Raw genomic sequence first — 14,819 nt, forward strand, 5'->3', positions numbered from 1 at the left:
TGTAGAGGGAAGGTTTTTAAGCTCTCTTGCAGGCCCTCACCTTCTGCACTTGCAGTGCCAGAGTGGGGAACAGCCCTGACAATATCCATGGCACAATCTTAATCTTACTCTTCACACCCCCTTGTCACCATCCTGTGGTGCTTCTGAAGGTTGACCGGGTATTGTGTTATCAAATTAAACTTACTTCATGTTTTCAAGTTTATCACCACAATCAAAAGGGCTGGAAACATCTTAGTCCGGTTATCAAATGTTTCTGAATAGTATAATGTAAAATAGTGTTGTAATGCTCTCGTGTTTTTTCATTAGACACGGATATTTTGATATAATACTCATTTTTGAGATTTGTACCTATCTCTTATAACACTTTCATTTCACCTTTCTTTCCTTAATTGTTAGCCCACATGGATAGACTTCCTTTGAGACTTGAGGAGAAACTTGAGCTAATGTGGACCTTCTGTTACCTTAAATGGGGATTACTGAGTATAGCATCTAGGGCAGGAAACTGGATACCAGAGTTGTTTTTTAGGCTTTGTCATTGAGTTGCTATGTAAATATGCCTATGAGACTCTGTTTACCTAAATATAAACTAAGGATGATATTACTAATCTGACTCACAGGATCATAGAATCATAGAATACTGGGACTGGCAGGGACCTTGAGATGTCATCGAGTCTAATCCCCTGCCCTCATGGCAGGACCCAGTACTGTACACCATCCCTGATAGACATTTATCTAACCTACTCTTAAATATCTCCAGAGATGGAGATTCCACAACCTCCCTGGGCAATTTATTCCAATGTTTAACCACCCTGACAGGAAGTTTTTCCTAATGTATAACCTAAACCTCCCTTGCTGCAGTTTAAGCCCATTGCTTCTTGTTCTATCCTTAAAGGCCATGAAGAACAATTTTTCTCCCTCCTTCTTGTGACACCCTTTTAGATACCTGAAAACCACTATCATGTCCCCTCTCAATTATCTCTTTTCCAAATTAAACAAGCCCAGTTCTTTCAGTCTTCCTTCATAGGTCATGTTCTCTAGACCTTTAATCATTCTTGTTGCTCTTCTCTGGACCCTCTCCAATTTCTCCAAGTGCGGTGCCCAGAACTGGACACAATACTCCAACTGAGGCCTAATCAGCACAGAGTAGAGCAGAAGAATGACTTCTCATGTTTTGCTCCCAACACACACGCATCCTGGAATCATGTTTGCTTTTTTTGCAACAGCATCACACGGTTGACTCATATTTAGTTTGTGGTCCCTAGATGCCTTTCTTCCTGTACTCCTTCCTAGACAGTCGCTTCCCATTCCATATGTGTGAAACTGATTGTTCCTTCCTAAGTGGAGCACTTTGCATTTGTGTTTATTAAACTTCATCCTGTTTATCTCTGACTATTTCTCCAATTTGTCCAGATCATTTTTAATTATTACCCTATCCTCCAAAGCAAGCAAAGGATGGTTGTGAGGATTAATGTTATGCATTTTGAGATGCCCAGATGAGAGCAGACAGATATTCAAAGTACTGTGTGTCATTTACTATTGCATAATAGGCGATAAAAGAAATGTGTATTCACTGGTCAGCATTTTCTGTTGACACATCCTTCTTTTTCTGGGTGTGTGGCATGGGCATATGAATCTGTGCAGAGCTGCTTAAATCCAAATGACTAAAATATTTTTCACGAACTGGATCAACAGCTTGGAGCAGGAGAGCTCTTGCACCATGTTTCCAGTATTCAGCCTTACTAATTGTGTTGTGCACTGAGCTCAAGGTTTGACCCTATACAAAAAATAAAAATGGAAAGTATGACCAACTTTTTCCAAAAACACATACTACATTAAAGGCAGATAATGAATTTTTCCATATTCTATTTCCACATAAGCAGTTATAATAGTTGCCAGACTGATTGCAGCATAATTATGAACAGGATAGAAAATGGTCACTTAGCCAATATCTCTTACACATTATGAAAGACTGTAAGAAGCCCTGGATTAGAGAATTGCTAATTGGATACAGAAACTTTTTAATGCTAGACCAATTACTCAGATTTAGAGCTGGAAAAGTAAGTAGAAAATTAAATCTGTTACCAGCAGATGGCAGTTTTATAGCCTGTGTGAAGTTGGTAGGTGTTTAGCTCAACTTATTCTGGACTTGTATCTGCATCAGTTGTTCTATTGACATGCTTCTCAACAGTACCAAAGATGAAATGGTTATGTAGAGAAGAACTTATTCTGATGGTTCTTATTGATTATAGTTGAGGCACATATATATATATATATATATATATATATATATATATATATATATATAAATGAGTTTTGAGGAAGCTTGTGCTGCTGCTTCAAGAATATGCTTGTTTTGAGTTGTATAAGTAAAAGATTTCAGTCCCTAATTCCCATTTACTACCTTTATTCAGGTTTAGAACCTTACTCATTGATTTCTGTGAGGATACTTGAGGTATAAAGTGCTACTCAATTTGAATAAAGGGGTAGAATTTAGTCCATGATGACAAGCATGAAATTCCTTCTAAATAAACAACATAATTCAAAGTAGGGATGTTAAATTGTGTTTAATTAGCTAATTGAGTAGTCAATGAAATTTCCATCAGCTATTCAATTAGTTGATAAGGGGAGAAACTGCAGAGCTACACCGTGGTTAGCTCCTGCCCCTTAGAGCTAACCCCGCTGTGGCTCTGCCTTTTAAATGTATTAAGAGCCTGGCAGCTCTTAATTCATTTAAAAGGCCGAGCTGCAGCCCGTTCTCCCCAGCTGTACCTATGCCTCCCACCGCAGAGTCAGCTCCCCCAGCACCGGCTCCCACTCTCCCTTCCCCTCCCCCTTCCCCCCCCTCCGAACCTTCCTTACTGCCTCTTTGATAGAAGTAGCAAGGGGTGGAGGGGAAGTGACTGGTCCACTAGTTGCTTACATCCCTAATTCAAAGACTCATCTACCTATATGTGGAAAACAGTTAGGGTGAAGTCCTGGTACCAGTGAAGCCAGTGACAAAAGTCCCACTGACTTCACTGTGGCCAGGATGTCAGTCTCATTGTTTTTTCATACTTTATTTGAATTTTACCTAAAGGCTTATTTAAATTTTTTTTGTTTTCTAATATAATGAAAAAACATGTTATGTCTTATTTTGAAGTTTGTGTGAGTCGGTAGATTATCTTTTATTTGCTGTTGGTTCTAGGTGTATCTTAATTCAGTAGTCTGATTTTATATTTCTTTAGGTGCATTACTATAATGAGATGTTTGGTGTGTGGGAACCTTTGCTTGAGCCACTAGAAATTGAAAAGAGTGATGAATTCAAGCCATGGACTCTTGGAATCAAGGTATATTTTCAGAAGCAAATTGAAACAACTGACGTACAAATTTACATTTTAAATAACTTTTGGGTTAAAAAGTGAATCAGTAGACTAAGAGTGTTTGAATGTAAGGTTAATACCCTGTGTGTCAAGCGTATAGAATGCAGGGTAGGCCACAAGGATAATATAACTCTGACTACATATATAGTTTGCCAAAAGTGAGTGATGACTGACCACACTTTTCCCCTTCTCTGCATTGTTATAACTTCAGCATGTACAGGCATGATTAACTTGGAGGGGAGGGGGAGCGGAAATTATCTACATAATGCAATATAGTGATAATTCCACAATTACTACTCACTTGCCAAAGTATGTGTTTAAAACTTCATTTTTAAAGCATTTTAATACAAAAAAGAAAAACTTCCTTGTCATTAAGCCAGCAATTCTCCTTTACAATGCTTAAGCCAACAATTTTTCTTTGGGTAGATGCAACCGTGTATTTCGTGTGTGTGTGTGTGTGTGTGCACGCGTGCGCGCAGGATGCTAGAGCTAAAGAATTTGCCTAGCAGAATCCGCAGAGGAGTGGCACTTGTGCCCTATTGCTGCAGTCCTTCCCCTGGCTCTGAGGAGGCACTGCTCTGACAACTCCTATAATATATGGAGATATACCTATCTCATAGAACTGGAAGGAACCTTTAGAGGTCATTGAGTTCAGTCCCCTGCCCTCACGGCAGGACCAAGTACCATCCATGACAGATTTACTCCAGATCCCTAAAAGGTCCCCTCAAGGATTGAACTCACAACACTGGGTTTAGCAGGCCAATGCCCGAACCACTGAGCTATCCCTCCCCCTTGGGTTCTTTCTTACTACCTAAAACTCGAGTTGGAGCTCTCTCTGGTTTCAATCTCTCAAGCCTCTGTTCAGTGAATTTTTTCTAATTCTGCATAGTTCATTAGTAACCCAGGATAATGTTAGATGTAGTTTGTCTCCTAATGATGCCTTCTCCAGGGTTTAAGCATTGTCTGTTGTGTGGATACAGCGAACCCTACTAACTCCCTACACACAATGCTAAGTATACCTAGGCAAAGCCCACCTCAAGAGGAAGTGTTTGATTTGCACATTGTTCACATAACACTCAACTGGTGAGGAATCTCTGTCCGAAGCAGCACCTGCTCTAGCATGCCATGCAGGCCGTTTTAATACCAACGCCCTTATCAAATCATAAGTTATCTTTGGATATGGAAAATGCTGCTGCTTCACTTCTTGGAGGTTGCATCTCTCCAAAGAGATTGAGTTGTTCCCCATCATGTGTGCTGAGGAAGAGGTCACATAAGAGCAAGCAATGCCACTAGAGGTCCTGTGGGAATTTTTCTCCCTCCTTCAGAAAGAATATGGATTGGTACATGGTAAATGTTGGTGAATGGGATGGAATGGGTCCTATTAGATGCTCCTCTTCACCACGTAGTGAGGTTAGAAACTCTGTACCATTGACTGGTTTCTGGCCCAAAGGTGTCCTTTGAATCTGGTACTGCCAGGCATGATGTTGGCATGCCAGTGTATCAGGCAACAAGAACCTCCTCTGTCCTTGATAGCCCTGTTGGCTGGACAAGCTGCGAAACTTGTGGGTCCTGGTGTTTCTCTTCCACACGAAGGAGAAACAGGTCCAGTACCGTACTTCATGTAAGTGACCTCCTTGGCACTGGCAACATCTTCAGTTCCTCCACTGACAGCACTGCAATGTTGCCAAAGCAGCAGTCACTGCCCTGCATCTTGACATTCTGAGTTACTGCAGTGTTGTCAACTTCAGGATCAATAGCATCCAAGTACCGGAAATAGGGCAGGTGTACTCACTGCTAGCAGTACCATTTCCACCCCTAAATATCAGCTCCCACATCCAACTGACTACACACATCCTCAGAGCTGTCCCTCTGATTCCTCAGTGTCTAAATGGATGGAAAAGCATGTTTAAAAGATAGCTTCCTGAGCAGACCAGCTCCCGCCTGCTGCCTCGCACTGCTGCCTCTGATACAGAGGCAGCGGTAGCAGCCCCTGTGCATGGGAGGTCTGAGCTCAAAATGTCTCAGACTGAGGCAGAGATTATTCCCAAAGAGAAAATGATTGATTACATAATTTCCCTTTTACTTTTTTGGTTAATTTAATCTGATGGCCTTTTTAGATGAAAAAGAAGGCTAAAAAAGTACTGGATTCAGATGCTGAAGAACACTACAAAGTGCCAGAGTATAAAACAGTAATAAACATCTCCTCAAAAGACCAACTGAATATTACACTATCCAAATGTGGACTGCAAATGTTGAGTAACCTGGGCATGGTAAGAAATATCACTTATCTATTTACATGGGACATCCTCACAATCAAGAAATTGTGTTAGCTTGGATTACTTTTTATACAGGTAATCCAGATTTAAATAACACTTTGGTATTTAATACTGTTTGGAGTTATATGTGCTTGTAAATAGATATTTAAAAATATTTTGTTTGTTTAGGCATTTGCTGAAGCAGCTAGCAAAACTGCAGACGTTTTCAAAAAAGATCAAGCACCATTTGTAATAATGAATTGCTTGGGACTTCCCATCACTGTCTCACCCAGTGATTCCTTTCATGTCCTGAATGTTGAGTCTGGAGCAAAAACATTTCATTTAAAAGATGGAGAAAGTCTACATATGGATTTTTTGAGAACTAAAAGTGAGAGTGACCAGTTCACAGCAATGACCACGCTAAGCAGCAAAATGTTTTACATTCAGCTCAGTAAGTTGGATAATTAATATTCTGGTTTTTTTATACGTAAGTACAGGTTGAACCTAAAAAATTCAGGATTCTTTGATCCTGCAAATTCGTGATTCGGAGTGACCACACACATTGCAGGAGCAGAGAGCCCCAGCTGCTCAGATCCAGGAGCTGGTGGTGGGAATCACAGTCCTGGCAGTAGCAGGACCTGCACAGTGGAGAGCATAACCCGGGCTGGGACTTGTGACAGGTGACAGGGAGCATAGCCCCAGCTGGGAGCGCAGCCCTGGCAGCAGCAGGGCCGACACAGCAGAGCACACGGCCCTGCCCGGCCGGTGACAGCAGGGCCAGCAGCTGGGAGCACAGTCCCATCTGTGCCTGTATAGCTGGGGAGCGTAGCCCCACGTGGGCCTGAGGCAGCAGAGCCAGTGCCCAAGAGTGCAGCTGGGCTGGCGGCAGGAGTGCAGACCCACTAGGGTCAGCACGCTAGGGAGCTTAGCTCCAGCCCTGGCCAAGAAGGCAGGGTGAGGGTCCGTGGGTCTGGGATGGGAGATGGGCCAACAGCCAGGAAGGGAGCCTTGACCTTCCTGGTTGGACAAACTCCATGGTTAGGGTCTGCTGAGGTCCCAAGGATGCCAGATCAGGGAGGTCTCATCTGTAGTTCATCTTCCCAGTGAAGAAGATAACGCAAGTTTCATATGGTTTTTATTCATATATTTTTTATTAGTTGAAAGGGACAATTTCTGGCTTTCCAATGATATAGCAGTATCTGAAATCTTACTGTAGAGTCGCATCAGATTTGCTTTGTGTGTGGGTTTTTTGCTTTGTGTGTATTTAGTGTTGTCCCCTGGTTTATTCTATGCCATAGTAATTTAGGCCCCAATTTTTGAACAGGCCTTGTCTCAGTCTCTGATTTTTGTGTCTAGAAACAAGTAGTTCAATCTTTGTTTGCGTATACAACTTCAAATGTAAAAATGTGCCCCAAAATTTGTGGGCATTTATGTATTGTCCTTCTGGAAAGGGTTCTTTTTAATAAAGGTTTTTAATAAACTTAAAATGATTTATTAATTCAAAAATAATGAACCTATTTTAATGCTGCATAGCTTTCAATTCAATAACTTTGTTAATAATAGTTTATTACAAACTTTGGAACTTTTCAGAATAGGTGTTAGTGTCTTTAGCCACTTACTTCGTTATTCCCATGAAACATTGACTGAAGCTAGTCTGCTGCTAAGCAACTCTTGCACCACAGCAATAAACCCTTCTTTTTAAAAAAAAAAAAAAAAAAAAAAAGGTGCAAAACATATGCGAGTCACCAGTCTTTACAAACTGTTTTGATGATTTGTAGTGATTAAAGAAAACTACTCTGCAACTTTATTTCTAGGAGATTGCTATTCCGATCAGAAATAGTATGGTTCTATATTACATTTTGTAAACCAGTGAATATTCTTCAATCAACATTCTTGAGCACAGAATTTTTAATTGCTGTTTTTTCAAATATATGTACATACGTGTTTGATTGTTTCGTTAATAACTTAATGTATTTTTTCAACTTTGAGGTCCTCAGAAACATTCCACTGCTGACAAGATTCCATTGACAAAAGTGGGTCGATGTCTTTACAGAGTAAGACATGAGGAGTCGGGTGTTGAAAGATCCATTGTTTGTCAAATTGATACAGTTGAGGGGACTAAGATGATAACTGTACGTTCTCCTGTACAGGTAATACAGTTCTCTTAAAATACCTTTTTATTAAGACTGTTAATCTGGGTTACTTTGTTTACTGTAATTTCACATCACTCACATTTACAACCATGTTTTAAGAACAGTTACTGATAAGACAGTCTGCACTAGAACAGTTTTATCAGTGTGGACTGGATTTGGTTTAGCAGTTACAAATAATCATTAGAGATATTGTATAGTACTTGCACTATACTATGTATCATGGTAGAAAAACCCCATTCACACTGACCAGGAAAACAGCCATAACATAGTTTCAAATATTATGAGGACAAGAACATAAGGTTATTTTCACCTATTCCATGTATGAATGTAAGTTTCTATTCTCTTTTCCCTGACAAGTTGTGGAATAGTCATGGAGGAAGCCGATTCCATAGATGGGAATGGGACTATTTTGCCTTAAGTCGTGATCCTTCTTTGAAGTATTTGCGTTGCATCTCTACCTGCAAATATCAGAAATAGTTCAGATATCACCACTTATCTCTGGGATTTAGCTGTGCCCTTTCAACCTTCTGAAGCAGAAACTTCACCTCTAGAGCTGTAAATAAATTGACAATTTAGGGCACCTACTTTGCCATCACAATCCTAGTTCTAAAACTGATCTCAAAACAGCAATAAGCAAAATCAGTACACTTATTTTTTAATCCCTTAGGGAAGTGGTTCTCAACTGCTGGTCCACTGACTGGTGCTGTGCCGCAAGCCGCCAGCTGCCGGGCCGTGGCACGCTGCTAGGCCACGCCCCATGACTTGATGATTGGCTTGGCAGGGTTCTCTGTAAGCTATGCAGCAGTGTTGCTGCACAGCTCCTAATTGAGCCCTGCCTGCAGAAAGCTTCCTGACTGGGAGAGGCACTCACTCAGCAGCAGAAGCTCCCTGCTCCGAGTCCAGCCAAGAGTGTGCTGGTAGGGAAGAGGACAAAAGAGGGGAGGAGAGAGGGATGAGGGAATAAGGATGTGGCTGGGATAGGAGGAGCACAGTACACCTCTTCCCTCTCTCCAGCTACAGCCTCATGTTTTGTTGGGCTGCTTTAATAAAATACTCTGGGTAGCTAGCGATGTGTTATATGATTTTTTTTAAAAGTGGAAAGCAAATACTTTGGGGGGAGAATAATAATTAAAAAATCCAGTACAATTACATGTGTTGTGTGCATACAGAGGCAATGTAAAATAACATGTGACCACTTAAAATTAATTACCATAATGAATATGCAAATGTTTCTATACCTGTCCACCAAAAGTTTTTGAATGAGTTTTCTGGGCCATGGTATAAGAAATGATGGGAACCACTACCTTTGGGGATCAGATCTCCAGAGCTGTCCTTTGAATGCACATCTCCTAAGCTCAGTTTTCCTTTTTGCTTGCTCATCCCTAATGTCTCAGATTTTGGAATAGGTTGGTATTAGGGATGTTAGATATTGGATAATTGAATAGTTGTGTAACTACACAAAATATTGTCAGTTACATGATTATTTGATAGTCCCTGAGGGCAGGGCTGGCAGCCAGCATGTTCCCAGCCCCACTCCCGGGGATCCCTCTGCCATCCCATGCTGCCAGTGCAGGCTGGCAGGCGGGAGCCAGTCCGCAAATGTAGCCAGTTTAAAAACCAGCTTCCTGTGCAGACCTGCTGCCCCATTCTGCTGCCTCTGTATCAGAGGCAAAAGCCCCTGTTCATGGGAAACCTAGCTCCCCATGGACAGAGGCTGCTGCAGGAGAGGGGTAGCAAGGGAGACTAGTGCAAAGTGGCAGACCCTGGCCCAGCAGCAGCCCTTGACCTCAGGGGTTCTGAACTCCCCGCAGACAGAGGCTACTCCGCTGGAAGCTTGGGCCCAGCGTGGACAGAGGCTGCTTTGCGTAGGGTTGCCAGATGGTTTAACTAAAAATACTGACATCCTCCCCCCCAAAAAGGGGAAAAAATTCTGTTGAGGAAAAAAGGGCAAGGGGAGACCAAAGTTGTTGAGCAAAAAAGAGGACCCTGAGAGTTAAGCAAAAAAAACCCACAGCATAGCTCCTTTAAGAAAAGCCTTTGAAGCTTTTTGCTGGTGGCCATCTTGTTTTCCTGATTGAGCCAGAAGACAGCTTTCATGCAGAACCAGGTAAGTGGGGGAGCCCGGTTGCTGAGTGTGTGTAGGGTTGCCAGGTGTCTGGTATTTTTGCTTCCTGGAAGGGGGGAAAAATCAGAAAATACCAGACATTTTGGGTGCCTGGTATTTTCTGAATTTTTTTTACCAGACAGGAGGCAAAAATACCGGCCTGCCTGGGTCAGTACCGGACACCAGCAACCCTAGCTTTGCAGCAGCCTCTCCTCCCCTACTGCACTCTTCCCACGCTGCTGCCTGTCATAGAGAGCATTGTTAGTGGACTAACGATTATTGTAATAAGTTAAATCCAGTGTGTCTGTTAAGTCTTTAATATTTAGTGTCATAGAGGCAGCAGCGTGGGGGTGGGCTGGTGGCACCATGGAGCCAGTACTAGGGGAAATCTGCTTTTTTTTTTTTTTTTTTTTTTAAAGGTATCATTTATTAGAGGTATTCTTGCCCTTCCTTGAAAGCTAACTTCTTTAAGTTTATTTCCTTAAAGGGAGCTTACATTGGAATGCTAATTCTACTTAATTCTTGTTCATGGTAAAATGGTTTTAGGCTAGAGTATTTATCAAGAATCAATTCTTTAAAAAAAATTATGTAGAATATTTACAGGGACAACGTGGTTTAAGTAGTATCTTTTATTGGACCAACTTCTGTTGACAAGTCTTCAAGCTTACACAGAGCTCTTCTTCAAGGGGAAGCATTATCAGAGTTTCACTGCTAAATACTGTTGAAAGACCCTGAAATGGATTTTAACCATTTAAAAGCTCATGATCCTTAGGGTTAGGGTTATATATTTGTGTTTAGTCTCTAAGGTGCCACAGGACTACTCATTGTTCTTAGCAGATGTAGTTAACACATATTTCCAGAGATTTAAAAGCGAAGTGGCCCACTATCTCCCTTCCAATCATAGGAGACAAAAGGAGGCGGGGAAGTCAGCAGGAGAGGGCATTGTTAGTGGGCTAAAGATTATTGTAACAAGTTAAATCCGGTGTGTGTGGTCAGTCTCTAATATTTAGAGTCTAACAAAGTTATGAAGGTAGGCTCTCTTGGTCATTTTTTCAAAGTGTTGTGCAAGTTTACTATGAGAATGAGCTCATACATAGTGAGCTTGTCTGAAGTAGTGGGTTTAGCCCACGAAAGCCCATGGTTATCTGTACATTTTTGTTAATCTCTAAGGTGCCACATGACTACTCGTTCTTTCTGAAAATTATTCACCCAGAGGTGATACTGTGTTTGAATTTTAGCATGTTTCTGTGTGGGTTCATTGAGATTGGAATGATTTTGTTTTCACCCATATAATCATTGGCTCATTTAGTGCACCAAATGTGGTATATCACATATTGCAATTGGGCATGCGTAGAATCTATGGATCTTGAAAGATGTCTTGTGAGAGGTGTTGGTCATTGTAGCAGTAGAGGTATGGCTATAGGTTTTACATCTGTTGCTCGGTGTGGGGTGGTGCTGCTTTGTGTTAGTGTGTGGCCTGCTCTGTGGAGAGCTTGCTTTTGATCATGAGCTTGGAGAGGTTGAGGGATTGTTTGAAGACAAGGGGTTTTAGGAAAGATTTTTTTTTTCAGGGTAGGGTGCCAATCGAGTATGGGTTATGGCTGTCTGATACCGTATATGGGATAGTAGGTGACAACTAGGGATGTATGGTTAGAAGGGAGTTTTATTTTTGTAATGAAGCAGATGTGATCTCCTATTTTGGGGAGTGTCCTTGTTTGGAGAAAACAGTGCAGAATGTGTTAAGATCTATATCCTTGATTTTCACCTCTGCAAATATTTTGTAATATCAGAGTGCCTGATTTTAGCTACTAAATTCATTGGTGTATTTGGAATGGCTACTGGATATCCATTGTAAGTAATTTTTCATTCTCCATTTGACAATAATGGAAATATTTTACATCTTTGAGGTTTTTATTAATGTAATTCATGCAGACTTTTATTTTATACAGATAAAGAATCATTTCTCAGTTCCACTGAGTCTTTTTGAAAACGGAACATGTCTAGGAACTGCTTCACCAATAAACGAATTTAACATACCACTGACCTCTTACAGGTGAGTATTTACATTTTTAATACAGAATGTACTGTCATAAGTGATGATAGCTAATCTAGTAAATAAAAAGACAATTTATAAAATATGTTTTAATTGAAAATTCAACAAGGTTTCCAGGCTTTATTCTTTTCATTGTTGAAAGTTTTTAGGGATGATACAGAAGCAGCCTTACCATGTCATTCTAAAATTTTTATTGCTCCTCAAAGTTAAATAAGCTAAGTATTTAGAAGGGAGTAATTCCAAGTCTGGGTCTCTTTGTTTAGGGTAGTTGGACACCTAATTCCCATTGACTGCTTTGAAAATCCCAGTGCAAGAGCTCCAGGGAATTATGGTCACCCGCTATAAGGAATAGTTTCTATACTTGATTGAATAATTAGGTTTGATAAGATTGAAATTGTTTCTACTCCTCTCATTTTCACTTTCATTAAACATTTTGCTGCATTTATTGTAAATACTGGAGTTAAATTATATGTCAAAGCCCTTTATGTGTCTCCAATAATCACTACTTTCCAGTGATAGAAATGTAGCCGTGTTAGTCTGGGGTAGTTGAAGCAAAATGCAGGACAATGTAGCACTTTAAAGACTAACAAGATGGTTTATTAGATGATGAGCTTTCGTGGGCCAGACCCACTTCCTCAGATCAAATAGTGGAAGAAAGTAGTCACAACCATATATACCAAAGGATACAATTAAAAAAATGAACAAATATGAAAAGGACAAATCACATTGCAGAACAGAAGGGGGATGCCGGGGGGGGGGGGAAGGGGGAGGAAGGAAGGTAAGTGTCTGTGAATTGCTGATATTAAAGGTAGGGAGAGTGGGATGTTTGTGAGTTAATGGTATTACAGGTGATAATTGGGGAAACTGTCTTGGTAATGGGTGAGAAAGTTCAAAGTCTTGTTAAGTCCTTGTTGGCAAGTGTCGAATTTTAACATGAATGACAGTTCAAAGGATTCCCTTTCAAGTGCAGATGTAAAAGGTCTTTGTAGCAGAATGCAGGTGGCTAAGTCATTTAGAGAGTGTCCTTTCTGGTTAAAGTGGCAAGAAACTGTTTTCTCTTTGTGATCTTGTCTGATATCTGTTTTGTGGGCATTAATCCTTTGGCGAAGTGTCTGAGATGTTTGTCCAATGTACATAGCAGACGGACACTTTCGGCACATGATAGCATAGATTATATTTCTGGATGCGCAGGCATATGTGTTCTTGATCTTATAACTCACTTGGTTAGGTCCAATAATGGTATCAGCAGAATGAATATGTGGACAAAGCTGGCAACGGGGTTTGTTGCAAAGGAAGGTACCAGGATTGGTATTAGTGTGGTATGTCCTGTGGTGGTTGGTAAGAATCATCTTGAGGTTAGGTGGTTGTCTATAGGAGACTATGGGTCTGTCTCCCAGAGCCTCTTTGAGTATGGTATCCTGTTCCAATATAGGCTGTAGTTTATTGATAATGTGTTGGACAGGTTTAAGTTGGGGGTTGTAGGTGATGACAAGTGGTGTTCTATTGTTGGTTTTCTTGGGTCTGTCTTGAACTAGATGGTTTCTAGGTATTCGTCTGGCTCTTTCAATTTGCTTTTTTATTTCTCTGGGTGGGTAGTTGAGATTTATAAATGCTTGGTAGAGATCCTGAAGCTTCTGGTCTCTGTCAGTGGGGTTAGAGCAGATGCGGTTGTATCGAAGGGCTTGGCTATAGACGATGGATCGTGTGGTGTGTTCTGGATGGGAGCTGGATGCATGTAGGAAACTGTATGAGTCGGTGGGTTTTCTGTAGAGAGTGGTGTCTAATTTTCCATTGTTGATTTGTACGGTGGTGTCCAGGAAGTGGATCTCTCGTGTAGAATGGTCCAGGCTGAGGTTGATGGTGGGGTGTAGGTTGTTGAAATCTCTGTGGAATATCTCCAGTGTTTCTTGGCCATGCATCCAGATCATAAAGATGTCATCGATGTACCGTAGGTAGAGGAGGGGTGAAAGGGGACGGGAGTTGAGGAAACGTTGTTCTAGGTCAGCCATAAAGATGTTAGCATACTGTGGGGCCATGCGTGTACCCATGGCTGTGCCGCTGATCTGGAGGTATAAGTTGTTCTCAAACTGGAAATAATTGTGGGTGAGAACAAAGTTACATAGGTCTGCTATCAGGTTGGCAGTAGTGTCCTCTGGGAGGTTTTGTAAAGGGGTGCACTGTGCATACCACTCAGAGCCCTTTGGTTAGAAGCATGTTTTGCTTTCTGTTTCAATACCTTTTTTGTTTTAATTTTATGTTGCAAAATGCTTGTTTAAATGAACAAATCCTGTAAATAATATAATATTGACTTTTTTGGTATTCAAATTTCTATTTTACAAAGTTTGTTACTGGAAGAGTAGAAAATGTTTACAAATGTTTTCATTTGCAGATCAGCACTTTGTTTGCAACCAGTAACTGATGAAAATGGAATTGGTGGAGAATATGAGATGTGTGAAGGAATTAGCTTTGATGAAATTATGAAAAATTTTGGCAAGTTAATACAGAGGAAATGTCAGTCAGTGAAATCATCTAATCATTCACTTATTATTAATGTTGTGCCACTAAAAGATACCTTGATATCCTCAGTATGTGCAGACGATAGATGGGATTTGCCATATGTTATTCATTTATGGCCCTCACTCCTTCTTCGCAATCTTCTTCCTTATCCAATTACTTACTCTCTAGAGGTAATTTTTACAATTATTGTTTTTATGCTGTATAATTTAGTTGAAAGTAAATATTCTTTTATGGGCAGGCCTAAACAGGCACAGAAATGTTTATGCTGCTTTATCAGTTAAACTAACTATAGATATTTTAGAGATGTTGTTTGGTCTGTTGGGGAGAAACAGATACTATAGTATGAAAGATACTATAGTATGAAAGATACTATCCTGA

General features: G+C 40.7%; 1 protein-coding gene across 5 annotated transcripts in view; it reads left to right on the forward strand.

Moving 5' to 3' along the window:
- VPS13A (vacuolar protein sorting 13 homolog A) overlaps positions 1-14,819 on the forward strand; it is a 291,281-nt gene that overhangs the window by 159,951 nt on the left and 116,511 nt on the right. For all 5 annotated transcript variants that reach the window (XR_012904696.2, XR_012904698.2, XM_006122479.5 and 2 more), the window contains 6 exons: positions 3,225-3,326; positions 5,477-5,629; positions 5,804-6,065; positions 7,604-7,764; positions 11,821-11,924; positions 14,314-14,611. Coding sequence is in view for 3 of the 5 variants with exons in the window: in XM_006122479.5 (XP_006122541.3) it covers positions 3,225-3,326; positions 5,477-5,629; positions 5,804-6,065; positions 7,604-7,764; positions 11,821-11,924; positions 14,314-14,611 (1,080 nt within the window). In the remaining 2 variants the exon portion in view is untranslated. The remainder of the gene's footprint in view (positions 1-3,224; positions 3,327-5,476; positions 5,630-5,803; positions 6,066-7,603; positions 7,765-11,820; positions 11,925-14,313; positions 14,612-14,819) is intronic.

This window comes from Pelodiscus sinensis, chromosome 6 (assembly GCF_052426305.1).
Source record: "Pelodiscus sinensis isolate ZL-2025 chromosome 6, ASM5242630v1, whole genome shotgun sequence".
NCBI classification, from domain to species: domain Eukaryota; kingdom Metazoa; phylum Chordata; order Testudines; family Trionychidae; genus Pelodiscus; species Pelodiscus sinensis.